Here is a 16,921-nt window from a genome sequence, read left to right as displayed (position 1 = left end):
CTCTGACCTTGTCTTTGATCTTTGCCATTTTAATTATTATACATCTTGATGTTGTCCTCCTTGGGTTCCTTGTGTTTGGAGATCTCTGGGCTTCCATGGCCTGAGAGACTATTTCCTCCCCCCTGTTTGGGTAAGTTTTCATCAATTATTTCTTCAAAGACACTTTCTATCCCTTTTTCTCTCTCTTCATCTTCTTCTGGTACTCCTATAATTCGAATATTGTTCTGTGTGGATTGGTCACACAGTTCTCTTAATATTCTTTCATTCCTGGAGATCCTTTCATCTCTCTCTGCCTCAGCTTCTCTGTATTCCTGTTCTCTGATTTCTGTTCCATTAACGGTCTCTTGCACCTCATCCAGTCTGCTCCTGAGTCCTTCCAGAGATTGTTTTATTTCTGTATTCTCCCTCCTAACTTGATCCTTTAGCTCTTGCATATTTCTTTGCAGGTCCATCAGCATGTATATGACCTTTATTTTGAATTCTTTTTCAGGAAGATTGGTTATATCTGTCTCTGCAGGCCCTCTCTCGGGGGTTGTCTGGGTATTTCTGGACGGTACCAAATTCTTCTGCCTTTTCATTGTGACAGAGGTAGTCGTAGGCAGGTGGCGCATGTGTCAGCTGGGAGAACAAAGTCCCTTCCTGCTTACTGGTTTCCCTTCCCCTCTCTGCTGCCTGTGTTGGTCACCCTCACACCGGGGGCAGTGTCTGGGTTAATTCCCTTAGCCGCCATGGGTGAGGCAGCCCAGAGCCCTGCAGGGAGTGGCAGGCACGCTGAGTTTGCTCTCCTGTAAGAATGGTGCTCCTTCGCTCCCTGCCCCAGCTTCCTCTCCCTGAGCTGGGAAGCTGCACGCTGGAGGCGGCCCCCTGGGTCAGGCCCGGGTGACTGTGCGCTGGGAGGAGACTCCGGGCCGCTGCTGTGGGCGCGGCTGCTCTCAGGCTTCTCTGCTGCTGTGATGGGGCTATGCTGGAGGGGGAATGAATGGCAGGTTGTTTATCGCCATGAGGGGCTTCAGAGCTGCGCTGCTTCCCATGGGGCTGGGGCTTCCTAGGCTCCTCAGAATTCCCAGTCTGCTGGGCTTAGTGTGCCAGGATGATTCTGTCCAGCTGTGAGGCCCCTGTCCCTTTAAGACTTTCAAAAAGCACTCGCTTTTCTTTGGTCCCAGGGGAACCGGCTGCAGGGATCCACTTGAAGATTTTACTTTTCCATTTCCATAATATCCAGCACACCATGCAGTGTGTGTGTGTGTGCTCCCGGTGCTGATTACTAGGGCTGGTTATTTAGCAGCCCTGCGATTCCACTCCCTCCCTGCTCCAACTCCTTTCCTCCTGCCAGTGTGCTAGGGTGGGGGGAATGCTTGGGTCCTGCCGGGTCGCAGCTTGTATCTTACCCCCTTCATGAGATGCCAAGTTCTCTGGCTGTTGTACTGTATCCTCCGGTCTCTCTGTTAGGCGTTTCATTTATTGTGTTTTCAAAAATATATATGGTTTTGGGAGGAAATTTCTGCTGCCCTACTCAGGCTGCCATCTTCCCAAAAAACCCTATATAGACATTTTTATTAAGCAGTGCTTCTTTTTTAGTTCTTAACCTAGACTTTTGCTTTATTATTTTTGGAAGATGTGGATTTCAAGTATATTTATCTAAAATGGTTTTAGAAGAAGATGCTCAAAATGCGTATTGGTAAGCATAAGTTTAAATCTTGAAGCTGAACTTTTTATTTTTAAAAACTTTGAGTCATAGTTGCAAAAATTCCTCCCAGGCATGTAGAGATTTAATGTAATGAAATTTTGTGAAATCTTCACATGTGACCTGCTTTGGTTAATCTAACACATCTAGTAAATACAGTGTTACTAATCATGTACTTTTTCTTTTTTAACTATTGCCTTTTGTACTTCAGGTTCCCCTTCTAATTCCCCCAAATCTCGTTCTCTTTTTATTTTTAAATAAGGCTTGCAGCAGACCTTGAGCAGCCATATGTGTGTATCCTCTCCTGCCGTAGAATCTAGGAGGTAGCTCATATGTTGATAACTAAGTGTCCTAATCAACCAGTTTGCTCTCAGATTTATCCTTGCCTTTTCCCTGCTCTTTTCTGTATTGCAGTAGATAACATTTCTATGCTCCCTTGCTTTCTACATGTGTTTGTTTTTTTTTCCCCTTTCTTTGAGATATAATTGGCAAACAACATTATGTAAGTTTGAGATGTACAACCTGATGGTTTCATTAGGCTCACCTGTTTTCTGGATTTGGCTAATAGGAGGCACTGACAGAATGACAGAAGGCTGGTTGATGAGAGAAGGGAGGAAGGCTGTTTTCCCATCCCTCTCTTGAACCAGCTCCAACAGCAGCTCTGTGTCTGATTAACAGCCCCTTCTTTCATGTTCCTAGTTAGCACTGTGCAGGTCCCACTAGGGTTCTAGTACCATTCCAAGCTTCTGTGATCTGGTAAGACTACTTCATCTTACTGTCCGTTAAGTCCTTGAAGTCCAGGCTGTTTCTGGTCTCTGGGCTGCCTCACTTTACTCCATTTCTTTGCAAGCAGTTCTTTATAGTAAATTTCCTCTGTGTGAAAGATAGGACAGGACCCTGACTGATATGTTGGCTTCTCTTAGTAATTAATTTGAAAAAAAAAATAGTATAGTTATATAAGCAATTTGCATGAGTAATTATGATTTGAAGAAATTTAAACTATACAAATAAATCTAAAGCTACCCATGACTATTTGCTCTTTCCAAATCGTACTACCTCTTTCTAGAAGTGACTTCTTGCCAATTAGGTATTATCCTTCAGCACTTTTTTCCCATAATTTTGCATGTATGTGTGTTTTTCCTCCTAACACATAAATATAATAGTAATATATTTGTCAGCTTATTATTGTTATTTAATGGACCTTAGATCTTTCCATTCTAGTTACTTGTAGATTTGCCATGTTGTTTAAAAAATTTTCTTGGTATTTCACTGAATTGTAGTACCATAATGTGTTGAATCACTCTGGGTTTGATGGAGAAATAGGTTGGTTCCAAAGGTTTTTTTTCTTTTGTATGTGTGTTTACTACTTAAAAAGTAATCCTTCTGTGACTATCACTTATTTATAAGAATTTTTTGAACACTTATTCTGTGATAGGAGATGCTCTAGGCTCAGGATACACTACTGAATAAGGCTCCTGCTATTATGAAGTATACACACTAATGGGAGTAGAGCAGGTAATTAACTTCTAAAAATAATTTTAATCCTTTTAAAATTTAAGAGTGATGAATGCTAGGAAGGAAATAAAATTAGGTGGGTGATGTGAAAGAGTTGTGGGTGAAGAAGCTATTTAAATACTCTTCTTGTGACTTCAAAAAGATTCTCTTAGTTTTACCTCCCACTTTTTCATATTAAAGTGCTGGTTTTTCTTGTGCTTTCACTGATCTGAGAACTGTCTTAAAAAATTTTTTGCCATTGTAGTAAGTGAAAAGCATAAAACTTTTTGCAGTTTTCAGTTATTAGTGTGATTTAATATTATACACTTATTGATATTAGGCTTTTATGTGGTAAAATGTTCATAAGAATTAGCACTTAGCAAGCTACATAAATAGAAAGCAATACAATAAATTTCTAATGTGAACACTAAAATACTAGGAACTTTAATCCATAGAAAAAAGAATCTGTTAGATTGTGCTTTAAGCACTTCCTTTTTAGAGAGATTCCCCAACTTGTTGAGTTCTAGTATGAAATTCAGTTGTTCTCTTTAAAGAAGACCAGCTTTAAGAAAAAAAGTCTATATAGAAGAAAGGTACTGCTATTTAATGTCATCAGAATTGTAGAGAGCCACTGTTATTAGTGTATAGTTAATAGTTTCTTATTGTTGCTCCAGGTGGAGGTGGTTCCCTGCTCTGGGTAAGTTCACTATGAATTTGGTGAGACCAAATAAAGATAAGAGCATGTTGTGGGTGTTTAAAGGTGTTCATACCATGTTTATTCTCACAGTGGTCACCCAGCTATGTGCAAGTGTCAAAGATAGCCCAATCTCTCTTGGCTCTGGGGCTGCTCCCTCCTGCTCCCCAACACGGGCTTAATCATCTACTAGCACCAGGGCTCTATGGCTTCCCTCAGTCAGCCTCCATTCTCCCTGGCTCTCCCTCTAGGCTTCCCTTCTCCACTCTTCCTCTTTTATTCCATGCTTCCCTGCCCCTAGCATGGGAACTCTTTGGGCTGGTCTCTATGGTGACTTGTGGACACCTGACCAGTTACATAACACTAGAGAGAATGGATGTTTCCTCTCCACCCATTCCCTGGGCTAGTACTCCCATGATTGACCAGTGCTCTGTCCTCAATAAACATCCCATAGATATGCAAACAGGCTCTTTCAGGTCTACAGTGGGCGCTATCAAGGCTAAGTGAGTATCCTGGTCAGAAATTTCCATTTTCTCCATTTCTCCTAATAGAAGTGTAAGTAAACGTATGGCTCTTTACTTTTCACATCCCCTGTACACTCAGACTGTAACCAAGTAGTTCACCCCATATCATTGGAAATCCTTTTTCTCCTTAGTGCCTTGGATAACTTGACTAGTTCTTAAACTTTTGGTCAGAACTCATTTACAATCTTAAAAATTATTGAGGACCCCAAAGTGCTTTTATTTATGTGGGTTGCATCTATTTTAGGGAAATAGGCACATAATTTATTAAAAAATAATTAAGTCAGTACATATTTACCAACCATATCCTTCCTCCCCCCAAAAAATTGAAGAGTGGCATTGTTTTCCACTTTGCAAATCTCTTCAGTGTTGAACTTAATAGAAAATAGCTAGATTCTACTCTGCTTCTGTATTCACTCTTTTGTTGTATAATGTTTTGGTTGAAGTAGGTGAAGAAAATCAGCCTCATATAGCTCTGTAGTTGGAAAAGGAAGGAGTATTTTAATGGCTTTTTCAGATAAGTATGGATATTCTTTTGGTGCTACACCAAAATTTGACAAGTGGTAGTTTCTTAAAGGTTAGTTTCAATGTGGAATCTAAAGCCATAGTAATGAAATTCTTGTAGTCCACTAATACAATGGATCTTTTACTTATGCATGATTTTGTAACAACATGCACTGATCATTTGGAAAATAGCAATTCACTGAGTTATGCAGATCTTCTGAGTGTTGGCACATTTTGTTATATAGTATCAAAAATTATATTTATCAGCATCACCAACAGTCTCATTAGAAAAGTATTTTAGGTATTAGAAACCGGTCAAGCTTACTGTGGCAAGGAGGTTTTACAAATTCTAAGTCTTGCTTAAAATTTTATGATCTGTAATTCCTTAAAATGACAAATTAATTTTGTTCATTTTTGAGATCCAAATAACCATGTTTGCCAAATAACCAAATCTGGATAATCATGGTTTATCTGTCAGTCTTTTTTTCTTTTTTTTCCCCCAATAAAAATGATGTTCCATGAAACAAGTGGTTGGTTTAGCTTGTAACTCAGATACGTGCTTTCCTCAAAACAGTTATTGTGCTTTGATATGTAGCAGAAATGCTTTTTGTGTACTCATATTTCTTTATATAGAATATAAAAAGCTGTGTATGCCAGGATGGAGATTTAACAAAAATTATTTTTACTGTCTTCATGAAGGATGTTCTTAAGTGAAACTGGCTTAAAAAAAATTCAGTGTGTAGTAAAGAAAACAATGACTACTATTATTAATAGTATCACTGCCTTGATTGATATTTGATTGCCAGCAGTTACATTGTCCATTGCTTTTGCACCATAATTATCAATATCAACATAATGAAAAAGGCAGTAATGTCTTAGTGCTATTATAGAAATGGTTTTCAACCCTGTAAAACCCTTGAAAAAGATTCTATGGACTGTACTTTGAGAACGTTTGTAGTAGGCAGTAAAATATTTGAGTAATTAATAAATGCATCATGCCATCATGGTTACTACTTATTCCTACTTTCTTACTGTTTTTCTTTTTTTCCTTTGCTTTCCTTTCTCTTCCCTACTGTATCTTCGTTTTTTTCCTTTCTTGAGTTGACTCTTAGAAGTTAGGCATTCAGTTTTAATTCTTTTGTTAATTGACTTAAATAAACATTTATTTCATTTGCTTTCCTTAAAGTCTAAAGTTATTCAGTGTCGCTGTCTTTTTTAGGGACAAATGTGACCTTGGAACACTTGAATCTTGCTCCAGTTATTGTGTGTGTGTGTGTGTGTGTGTGTGTGTGTGTGTGTGTGTGTGTGTGTGTGTGTGTGTGTGTTTAAACATTTTGATTCTTCTACCTGTTCTTATGAAAAATTCTAAACATGCACAGGACAGAAGTGACAATGCAGTCCTTTATATCAACTATCCATGTTCACTTACTACATTTGCTTCTAGACCTTTTCTCTTAGTAAATATTTAAATATTTACAATAAAATGTCAAATAAATAAATAAAACGCCATATTTTATTGAACTTGATTTACCTAAATTGATTACTTTGACATAGTATAAAACATTAATGAGATAATTTGGCATTCTTTAACTGATAACATGTCTTCAAAAACTGGTATATGTTTTACGTTTATAGCCCATGTCAATTTGGATAGCCACATTTCAAGTGACTACTAGCAACATGTGACTTGTGAATACCATTGTATTTCAGCACAGCTTTAGAAACAGAGTTAAAAATAGCACTAATAACTGGAAGATAATGGGAAGGCAAGTTTTTATTCAACATAAACTATTTTTTAACAGTGGAATGCATTTCCTTATACGGAAATGTGGTCCTTGTTCTTGAAAGTATTCAAAGAGAGCATGGTCAGAGAAGGGATTTTTCCTACATTGGATTGGTGGTCCTGGTGTTTGTTTTCTAATGATGAATTTCTTTATGAAGTTTTTTTTTAAATGCCATTTAAAAAATTCAAATGTACATGAATATAAAAATGAAAAACTTCAAGTTCCCCCTTCTATATATATATATATATATATATATATATATATGTAGTGGTTGGAATCATGCTGTGTATACTACTCTGTAACTCGCTTTTTTGATAAACATTTATCCTGGATATTTTTCCTTGTTAAAATAAATAGATCCACTCTATTTTTTCGTATAAGTTCATAATACTCCATGATACCATGGAGATAAAGTAGTTTATTTGGGCAGTCTCCTATGGTACCCTTTTGCTGAAGATTTTTAAAGCACATCTTAAATGATCATTTCACTTCTACTTTAGTATGCAATTCTAAAAAAAACTATTTTCTTACATAATTCCATTATCATACCTAATAGAAGGAACAGTATTTTGTTATCATCTGATACACTATACAGATTTGTCTCAAAAATGTCTTTTTGTAGTTGGTTAGTTTGACTAGGATTCAAACAAGGAGATACATTTTGTTAAGTCTTCTGGGTTCCTCTTGTAATTCCCTACCCACTTTTTATGATACTGATTTGTTGGAGCAACTAAGTTGTCTTATAGAATGTCCCACATTTTGGATTTCTCAATTTGTTATGTATTTTAACTTGTTCTTTTAGTGTCATTTAACTTCTTCCTTTATTCCTTGCATTTCTGTAAATGCAAGGTAGCTCCAGAGCTCTGCTATCCAAGACTAGCTATGTTAGTATTATGGTATTTAAATTAAAATAATGATTTAAATAAAATAAAATTTAAAAATTCAGTTCCTCAGTTGCACTCACCATATTTTCATATTTCAAGCCCTCATATAGAACATTTCCATCATCACAGAAGGTTTTGTTGGACAGTGCTGATCTAGATTTAGGTTTGGTGTTTTTAGTGAGAATACTTCATAGATGGTGCTGTGTTGCTTTTTATTTTCTTGCATCAGAATATACGTCTAGTCTCACTTCTAATAATGTTACTACTGAGACGGTCATCGGCCTAATCCCTTTATTGTACAATTTCTTAGGTTTACTATGAAAAAAGACGTTTTTTATTCTTCCTTTGAAATCTCTCATCTTTCTTTCTCTTGACCTATTTATTGCATTGGCTATAACTTTCAATAAAATTGTTGAATAGAAATATTGAGAGTTAATATTTTTGCTTTACTTTCAGTCTTCCATCCTTAAGTATGGTATTAGTTGTAGTTTTCCATAAATGTCCTTTGTCAGACCAAGTTAAGTTCTATTCCTTGCTTGCTGAGTCTTTATATGCATAGGTATTGAATTTTGTTGCATGTTTTTCTATATTAAAATAGTCATACGGTTTTCTCTTATATTCTGTTAATGTGATGAATAGTGTTTTTTCCTTTGGCATGTTACAACTTACATTTCTAGGGCAAATCCCATTTGTTCATGATGAACTATCCTTTTATATATTGCTAGATTGCTAATATTTTGTTAATAATTTGCATCTGTGTTCTATGATTTATTTTTCTTATAATGTCTTTGATTTTGGTATCAAGGTAATGGTGGAATTCTCCTGTGTCCTTTTTGACATAACTCTAGTTTTCTTTGATAGCCTTCCTGCTTTTTTTTTTTTTCCTTTGCACAAGTAAAATGGCTCTGTTCAAGGGTACCTCAATAGATTCCTCAATAGATTTCTTCAAAAAGTGCCTGCCGTTGCTTGTTAATACTCTTTTTGGTTATCTCTGATGTAACAAAACCATTAATACAATTAATTTAAGAAGACAACTAAAAAAAACCTAATGAATACTGAATGCTTTAATTCCATATCACTCCACATTTTTTTCTAGTTTCTTATTTTAAAAAAATGCACTTTGTATACATCAATATCACCGCAGTTTTGAGATCTCAAAATGCAGTGTTTTTCTATGCTGAAAAATGTTAAAACTGTGAAAAGAACTTAAGATTTTTAGGTATTATGGTTTCAAGTGTTTCAATTTAGAATTGCTTCACATTACAAGGAAGAAATCTTTTAGGTATTTTCTTTCCTTTTTCCAGTCAGCTATTCTGTCTGTAGTGGTAAACCTTGGGTGAAGGAAGGTAGGTATGGTGTGGAGCCCATCAGTGTGTCAATTTCAATGCTATCCAGACTGACCTAACTTCCATCCAGACTGATCTAAATTCAGTCCAGTAGAATAAGTTTTCTGGTCATTTGCTGTAGAATTGTATATGATCGAGCTCAGTCAACCCACTGATTTATAGCAGTTACTAACTGAAATATCAGGTACATTGTAAGTGAATAAATTTCAGACCTTTCTAGACCTTTTTATCTTAAGCTAGAATCTAGAATCTTCTCTCTCTGTTTACTGAGATAACTAATATATTTAGATTATATAAACTGTCCTTGATCACATAGCTATGAAATGAGCATGAGAATTGGCTTTTATGAACCTTTATGCTCTTTTTTAGTTTTAGATCACTGATCAGAGCATTTTTTTTTTCAATGTAAATTCATATCATTTTACTTTTAGGATTGTATGTGAATAATATGAACTGTTTAAAGTGTTAACTTTTGTATACTTTGATGTAATAGTGATACTATAAATATTAAACCTTTCTTTTAACTTTTCAGGCATAAAAATCTTAAACCAAGAAATCCTGGGCAACAAGGACAGGCACCAAGTCAGCAACAAGTACTTCCTAAGCACAAGACCAATGAGAAGCAAGAAAAGAGTGAAAAACCACAGAAACGCCCCTTGACTCCTTTTCACCATCGTGTATCTATTAGTGATGATGTTGGCATGGACACAGATTCAACCAGCCAAAGACTTGTGATCTCTGCTCCAGATAGTCAAGTGAGATTTTCAAACATCCGAACTAATGATGTAGCAAAGACTCCTCAGATGCATGGCACCGAAATGACAAATTCACCTCAACCACCCCCACTTAGTCCTCACCCATGTGATGTGGTTGATGAAGGAGTGACTAAAACACCTTCAACTCCTCAAAGTCAGCATTTTTATCAAATGCCAACACCGGATCCCTTGGTTCCTTCTAAACCAATGGAAGATAGGATAGACAGTTTATCGCAGTCTTTCCCAGCTCAATTCCAGGAAGCTGTAGAACCTACAGTATATGTTGGTACAGCAGTAAATTTGGAAGAAGATGAAGCTAATATAGCCTGGAAGTATTACAAGGTCCCAAAGAAAAAAGATGTAGAGTTTTTACCACCTCAACTTCCAAGTGATAAATTCAAGGATGATCCAGTTGGACCTTTTGGACAGGAAAGTGTAACATCAGTTACAGAGTATGTATTTTTTTAATAGTTGCTATTATAATTTAAGGGTGAAAACTCCAGAGTTGGTTTCAGAATAGAATTTACAAAAATAAATCCTTTTAATATTAACTTTGCATAATTTCTTTACTCTGATTTTTCATCAGGCAACCTTTTTATTATGAAATATTTTAGTCACAAAAAAGTGGAGAAAATAACACCTGTCAACCAATTTAAGGACTTAAGTTGGTCCGTCAACCAACTTAAGCTTTTTGCATATAATTAGAACTCCTTTGTACTATTTTTTCTTCCTCCATTATTCCTTCTGCTGTCCTGAATTTGGTATTTATCATTTTTATACATGTAGTTAATTCACTTTAATTTCCCTACATACATACATACATATATGTACACACACGCATGGACACCATAGACTTACATATTTTTGAAGATGGATGTGTTGATTATTTTCAGTTCTTTCACCATTACAAAGAATGTAGCAGTGAACTTTTTGTAGACATTCCCATTTGTACTTGTGTAAGATTCTCTAGGGAATACATCTAAAAGCAGAATTGCTGGGCTTTATACTATATCCATATTCAACATTAAGGGTTCTTGCCAAGTTGCTCTCCGAACTATGCCAGTTTATACTCTCATCAACCAGTAGAGTATAAGAATGGTTATAGTTCTACATTTTGCCCAGTAGTTGGAAGGAGACTTTTAATTTGGTTAATCTGCATTCAGAATACTATCTTAGTTTCATAATACATGTTTTCCAGATTCCTAGTAAGGTTAAGAATCATGTGAAATGTTTATTTCTTCTGTGGACATCTGTGAATTTCTTATACATCATATTTGTTAGTGTACTTTACTTTTTTTCCCCTGAGTTATTTTTCTGTGCATATTCTAGCTATTAATGTTGTAGTTATATGAGCTCCATTCTATGGTTTGCCTTCTTTGTATACTTTATGTATGACATATTTTGGGAAGAAGTAGGCTTTTTGTCAGGTCCCCCTTTACTCTCTTCATTGTTCTGATGACAATTACAGTCCTATAAACTTTTTGTGTTTTTATCTATAGATTTTTCTGAAAGCTGGATATCAACCAACAAAACACCATTATATTCACTGATATATGTACCTATTTATCAATGCAAGGCCAAGTGATGTGCCAAGATTACATTTCCTTCTCCTTCATGTTGTCAATGATAGCTTTTAGGATCTTCTCTGTAGCTTAGACTTTTAAAATTTCACAAGAATATATGTAGATACAGTGATCTTTTGTTCAGTCTTTGTACTAGGCATTTGAGGAAGGCTGTTTCAATCTGAAGTATTTTTTTTGTCCTGCCACTTAGGAAGTTCTTTTTCTTGGATATCATCGTCATTTTCCCCCATTCTCTGTGGAATTTCTATAGCTCAGATGTTGAGCTTCTGTATATTTTTTCTCACTTTCCATCTATCTTTTTTCTCTGTATTCTGAGGGGTTTCTTAAACTTTCTTGTAGCCCCTTCTTGAAGTCTTAATATTTGTTTCTGCTTTTTTATTTCTAAACTTTTAAAAAATAGCATACCCTTCTTGCTTAATGTCCTGTAATTTTTTTCCCCTTTAGAATTACTTGCCTTTTTTGATCTTTACTGTGTTGTATTTCATCATATTTTCTTATAATTGTTATTTCTCCCTACACATTTTAGAATGAGGAAATAGAGGAACTGATTAGAAATTTTATGTACATAGGCAAAGCCTTGTTGGTTGGCAGGCCTTACTCATTAAATAAATATTTTGGTGTGTATTGTATATCAGACACTTTGCTTTATAATGAAGGGGTAAAGAATGCTTTAGAGGGGAGGCCTCATTCCTAAAATTCTGGAATGAAGAGGATGCCAGATTTTGAGTCATCACCAGGTATTTTATTCACTTACCACATAGTTTATTCAGAAGGAACCCTTCTATTCCTTCATTTTCAGCTCTTATTTTTCATTTCTGTCTGAAGATATGTCCAAATTTTCTTTCGTTTTTCTAGTCAGTTTGGTTCTTCTGTTTATAGTTTGCCTGTAACCCCCCTTGCATATTCTAGGTGAACTTTCTCTGCCATGTTTCATTGATTTTGAGCTTCCCTGAGACTTAAGCAAAATGGTCCACACAGCCTCTCTCTCATATTGCCTGCTGTTAGAGATTTATTCTCTTTTAAAATTCCTTGATTATTATTTTAATAGACAAACCTATGTGCTTCACCTAGCACTTTGAATCTTAAAAGCATTCTAGTATGATTTTTAACAATTAAAATTAATTTGAATTTGAAATTGATGGACCTCAGGGACCTCAGGATACCCTTATGATCAATAAGACAGCTAGCTTATGTAATAGCTAGTCAACAGGTCTCTTGAAAGCAAATGATGTCTTGTAAATAAGACTTGATATACCTTAATCTTATTTATGCCAGATGTAATATAATGATCTAAGCTAGCTTCAACTCTTGCCTGAAACTACTGTTGGTCTCCTTGTTTCCATACTTCTTTGCATATATTCTCTACACAGCAGTCAGGGTGATCAATATTGTAAGTTAAATATTATGTTAAAGGTTAAGGGCTGCTTAAACCCTTCAGTGGTTTGCCATTACACTTAGAAAAATATCCATCCCCTTTTTTACAGAATCATTTTTGAGATCCTGTAGTCTCTTGCCTAGCTACTTCTTCACTCATATTTACTACTCTCCTTTTTGCTTCCTGACTTAGCCACACCACCTTCTTGCTAGTCCTTCAGAAATCCAAACTCATTCCTCATGGTTTTTAGAATTGCATTTCAGATGGGAGGAACAGCTCACCCCTTCTTATTCAGTCCACTTCAGGTTACTTTCTCAAGAGATATTTCCCTGAGCATTCTTTCTAAACTCATTCCTGATCACTACCTGTCCTATACACTGTTTTCATTTTCTCCCTGTATATATCATCTGAAGTTATATTATATATTTGTTAATGGCCTTTCCCTATTAGAATGTAAGCTCTATGAGGGCAAGGACTCTGTCTTGTTTACTGCTGTGTTCCTCCAGCAAAATACACACACACCCGTAGAACAATCCTAAGCACATAGTAGACATTCAGCAAATGTTTGGATAAATGAAATAGCAGTAAGGCCCTAGATTACTTTATGTTTTTAAAACTTGTTTTCTCCCAGGTTATATTTCTTATTTAATTTATGTAAAAAGGTAGTGGTATGAATGTGTTTGGTTTTAAAAACTTCAAGAGTGACTTTTTATGGCATATTATATTAATAAGATTTAAGAATTCTAGCCATACTTGACATAAGTGTATTGGTTGCCTGTGTGCATGAGCAACTGTCAGTGGAATGAAGGTCTCTTAGAAGTTAATGCAGTTTAACTTTAGAATCTGTTGTAAAATTATTTGACATTTTCCTAACTGGAGAATGAGAAGGAAAAAAGCATAATGTAGAAAGGTAGCATGCAGAGTAGAATGGTGCTGGGTCATAATTATGTAAATTAAGGAAATGACATGCTTCTACCTGTTCCTGGTCACCATTTTTTCTACCTCATGAAAAGAAGAAAAGATTGAATAAAAGGGTTTTTAAATTCTGTGCCTCATGTGAATATTGTTTTGGCTATGCTAGTTACTAAAACATGTATTTTATCACAATTTGCTTTTAGTTAGAATCCTTGTTTTTGTATTCTAGTGGTAGATTAGAATATGGTATCTATCACAAAAAGTCAGTCATCACAGGTGTAGCTCCTATATATGAACTAAGAAAATTTATGGAATATACTTGTTCTATACTTGATAGGTTAGAAGTTTTTTTACTTTTATGTTTTAAACATTTGGATGATTCTTTGCTTTTCCTGGATTTACTGTTCTGTCGCAGTAGTTCTCATTTTGGGGCAGTTTCTTAGCCACCGCTCTCCCTCCAACCTGTCCCTCCTCAGGTGACATTTGGCAATGTCTAGAGACATTTTTGGTTGTCACAACTTGGGATGTGCTACTGACATCAGGAAGAGGTCAAGGATAGTGCTAAATAACCTATAATATATAGGACAGTACCCCACAACAGAGAATTATCCAACTGCAGATATTAATACAGTTGAGGTGATTTAATGTTATGAATAACAGAAATTTGCATCTAGAATAAGTTATTAAACTAGATAAGCCAAACATTATTGACTGATTAATTTCACTGGGGAGATAACTTCCATACTAATTTAGTCCCCCCTGAACACAGTAAAACACCTAGCTTTGTCTTCAGTGTTTGTATTACGCTGAAACAAAAATCCCCCCACCCCCACCACCAGAGTTAAAGGGATCTTACAGGAGTAACTTAGTAATTCAGGAACCTGCTATTTACTATTTCTTTAGGTAGGGTGTCATGAGGATCAGTCATCTCATAGGAAGTGGCAGAGTCATTTGACAACATCAGATGATGCCCTCTGTCATTAAAATAAATTCTGTGAGTTACTGTTATGCTCTTCTGATGGCATTAAACAATAATAAATTGTTTATTAAAACATTCTATAGTTGTAAAGATGTAATATTTTCAAACTTTTCTAGTCATAATGCTACCCATTCAGAAAGCTAGTTTTATAGAAATAAATTTGTGAGTTCTGATTACTCATTGTAAATTTACATTATCTTTTCCATTCTTTGAGTTTTGAAAGTATTTAAATGTGTAGCAGATACTTTTAATGAGGCTAATTAGAGAGTTGTTGTAACTTCTATATTCTTTTTCCTTTCTTAGGAAGATTATCTTTTTAAATTCATATTCCTCAAAGATATATTTTGTCAGTTTGAATAAAGCTGAAGTTCCTCTAATGTGCAAGATGATGTAAGGCATTGTTGTGGTATAAAATAAATTTGGTCTTGGCCCTAAATGAAATTACAGTCTAATGGAAAATAACATTTAAAATTCTCTGATAGCAGTATCCATAGGATACAGTAGGGATGTAGAGCCAGAGTAGGAAATAATTTAATTCCATTTTGGAAGATACAGAAGCTTTGTGTGGTCTGGTATGGTTAAATTATAGGGTGCTACTTAGTAGTTCTGTCATGATGAGAAAGGAGACCTGAAAAGTGGGGTAGGGCTATATAATGGAATAACAAAATATTGTTTATAAGCATATATATTTACAAACATATAGAATATGTATTTAGAAGCTTATATAAGATGATAGGGGTACTGTTCTTACAGGTTTTTTGAGGTAGATGAAGTAGGGATTTTAAAATAAGGATTTCAGAACTACTAACCAAGTAACATTATTGAAAGATTGTTCAAAATGAAGGGGTGTGTGTGTGTGTGTGTGTGTGTGTGTGGGTGTGTGTGTATGTATATATGTATATATACACAGAGAGAGAGAGAGATCAGTTTGGACATAAAATAGTACAGGGCCCTTACCAGGAAGTTAGAAAGAGATAGTAGGAACGTATGGATTTTATGGATGTTTTAGAGTAGCCTAAGAACTTTACAGCCAGTCGAATTAATCAAATAGGGGAGTAACAGGAGAATTAGAGACCAGCATATTTATTTCATGAGAGGGAAAGATGATGAGGAAGAACAGATTTGAAGGCTTCTCTACTACCCTTTTTACCTACTTTAGACTAAATCTTAAACTTAATTTTTATGATTTTTTATAAGTAGGATTTCAAAAAGTAGGATTTCAAAAATTAAACTACCTTGTAGTACCTATTGATGTACCTTATGAAAGTAAGATCTTGTTAAATAAGTAAATTCTGGCTGACCAATAATGGCATATTTACTTAAAAAAGCAAATAAACTATATAAGGTGATCTGGGAAGATCTCTGAATAGATTACAAAGTTTAACAACAAGGTACATGGTAATGTACATATAGTAGTATATGCATCGTTTTTCCCCCCACCCTAATTAGGTAATAGAGACAGTTAAACCATTGTTATCTTGAAGGAGAGAGATTGGGAAATTTGTACATTTCAGCTATGTCTTTGTGTACTGTATGACTTTTATGTGAGTGTAATACATATATATTGTAAAATTGTGAGTTCAGTTGGTGCCTGCTTAGAAATACTCCATCAGACAGTTGTAATGGTGGGTCTGAAGCTTAGGAGAGGAAACTATAGTAGATATAGATACAGAATGCAGAATTCAAGAATGTATCAGTAGAAATAAAATAAATAATAGTTGACTTAACAGGTGTGGCCTTTTTTAGAAAATGGTGGAGGAGAAATTTACACCTTTGTTTTATTTATGTTAAGTGAAAACTCAGTTACCATTTGATATAAAATTTTTAATTGATTGCTGTTAAAGGGTGGTACTATGCTTCCATAATAAGTAGATAAATGAAAGAAAGCAATACTCTTGATTTTTCTAATCACTTTTAAATAGTGATGGCTGCTTAACTGGTACAGAGTAATAGAATTCATCATTTCTAAGCACTTTCCTTATTCTTAAACTCCCATGTGGAGCAGTTGATGCCAGCTACTTTAAAGCAAAATTCCTTTTATAATTTATTAGAATTTAGTTGGGAGAGAGAAAAGTACTGGGTGGAGCAAAGCCATCCCCAACATATCCTGCATACAGGTTATACATCTGTGGCAAATAGCTTTATCTTCTTTTTGCTTCTAATTTTTAGTTTCCCTATTAGTTAATGATAACATGTGTTTCAGAATAGTGGCTTAAGACTTTATAAGTATTGAGAATAGCAAAATTTCTGCCAAGAAACATTACAGTTGTTTTATAAATACTTTTTTTCAATGGTTTAGCCCTTTGTTTTAGTAAACTTTGTGATTGCTTAAAATAGCATGCTATTCTGATTCATAAGGAAACCTTTCTAAATTAAACCCTGAGCAAAGAAAGGACTGACTTC

At 35.1% G+C, this 16,921-nt stretch overlaps 1 protein-coding gene across 4 annotated transcripts in view; it reads left to right on the top strand.

Annotated features, from left to right (window-relative positions):
* The window catches only part of MED13 (mediator complex subunit 13), a 94,727-nt gene that overhangs the window by 36,898 nt on the left and 40,908 nt on the right, over positions 1-16,921 (top strand). For all 4 annotated transcript variants that reach the window (XR_012130642.1, XM_037004032.2, XM_037004033.2 and 1 more), the window contains exon 9: positions 9,444-10,118. Coding sequence is in view for 3 of the 4 variants with exons in the window: in XM_037004032.2 (XP_036859927.1) it covers positions 9,444-10,118 (675 nt within the window). In the remaining variant the exon portion in view is untranslated. The remainder of the gene's footprint in view (positions 1-9,443; positions 10,119-16,921) is intronic.

The sequence above is a fragment of the Manis javanica genome, chromosome 4 (assembly GCF_040802235.1).
Source record: "Manis javanica isolate MJ-LG chromosome 4, MJ_LKY, whole genome shotgun sequence".
NCBI lineage: Eukaryota > Metazoa > Chordata > Mammalia > Pholidota > Manidae > Manis > Manis javanica.
This window is presented reverse-complemented; position numbering and strand designations above follow the sequence as displayed.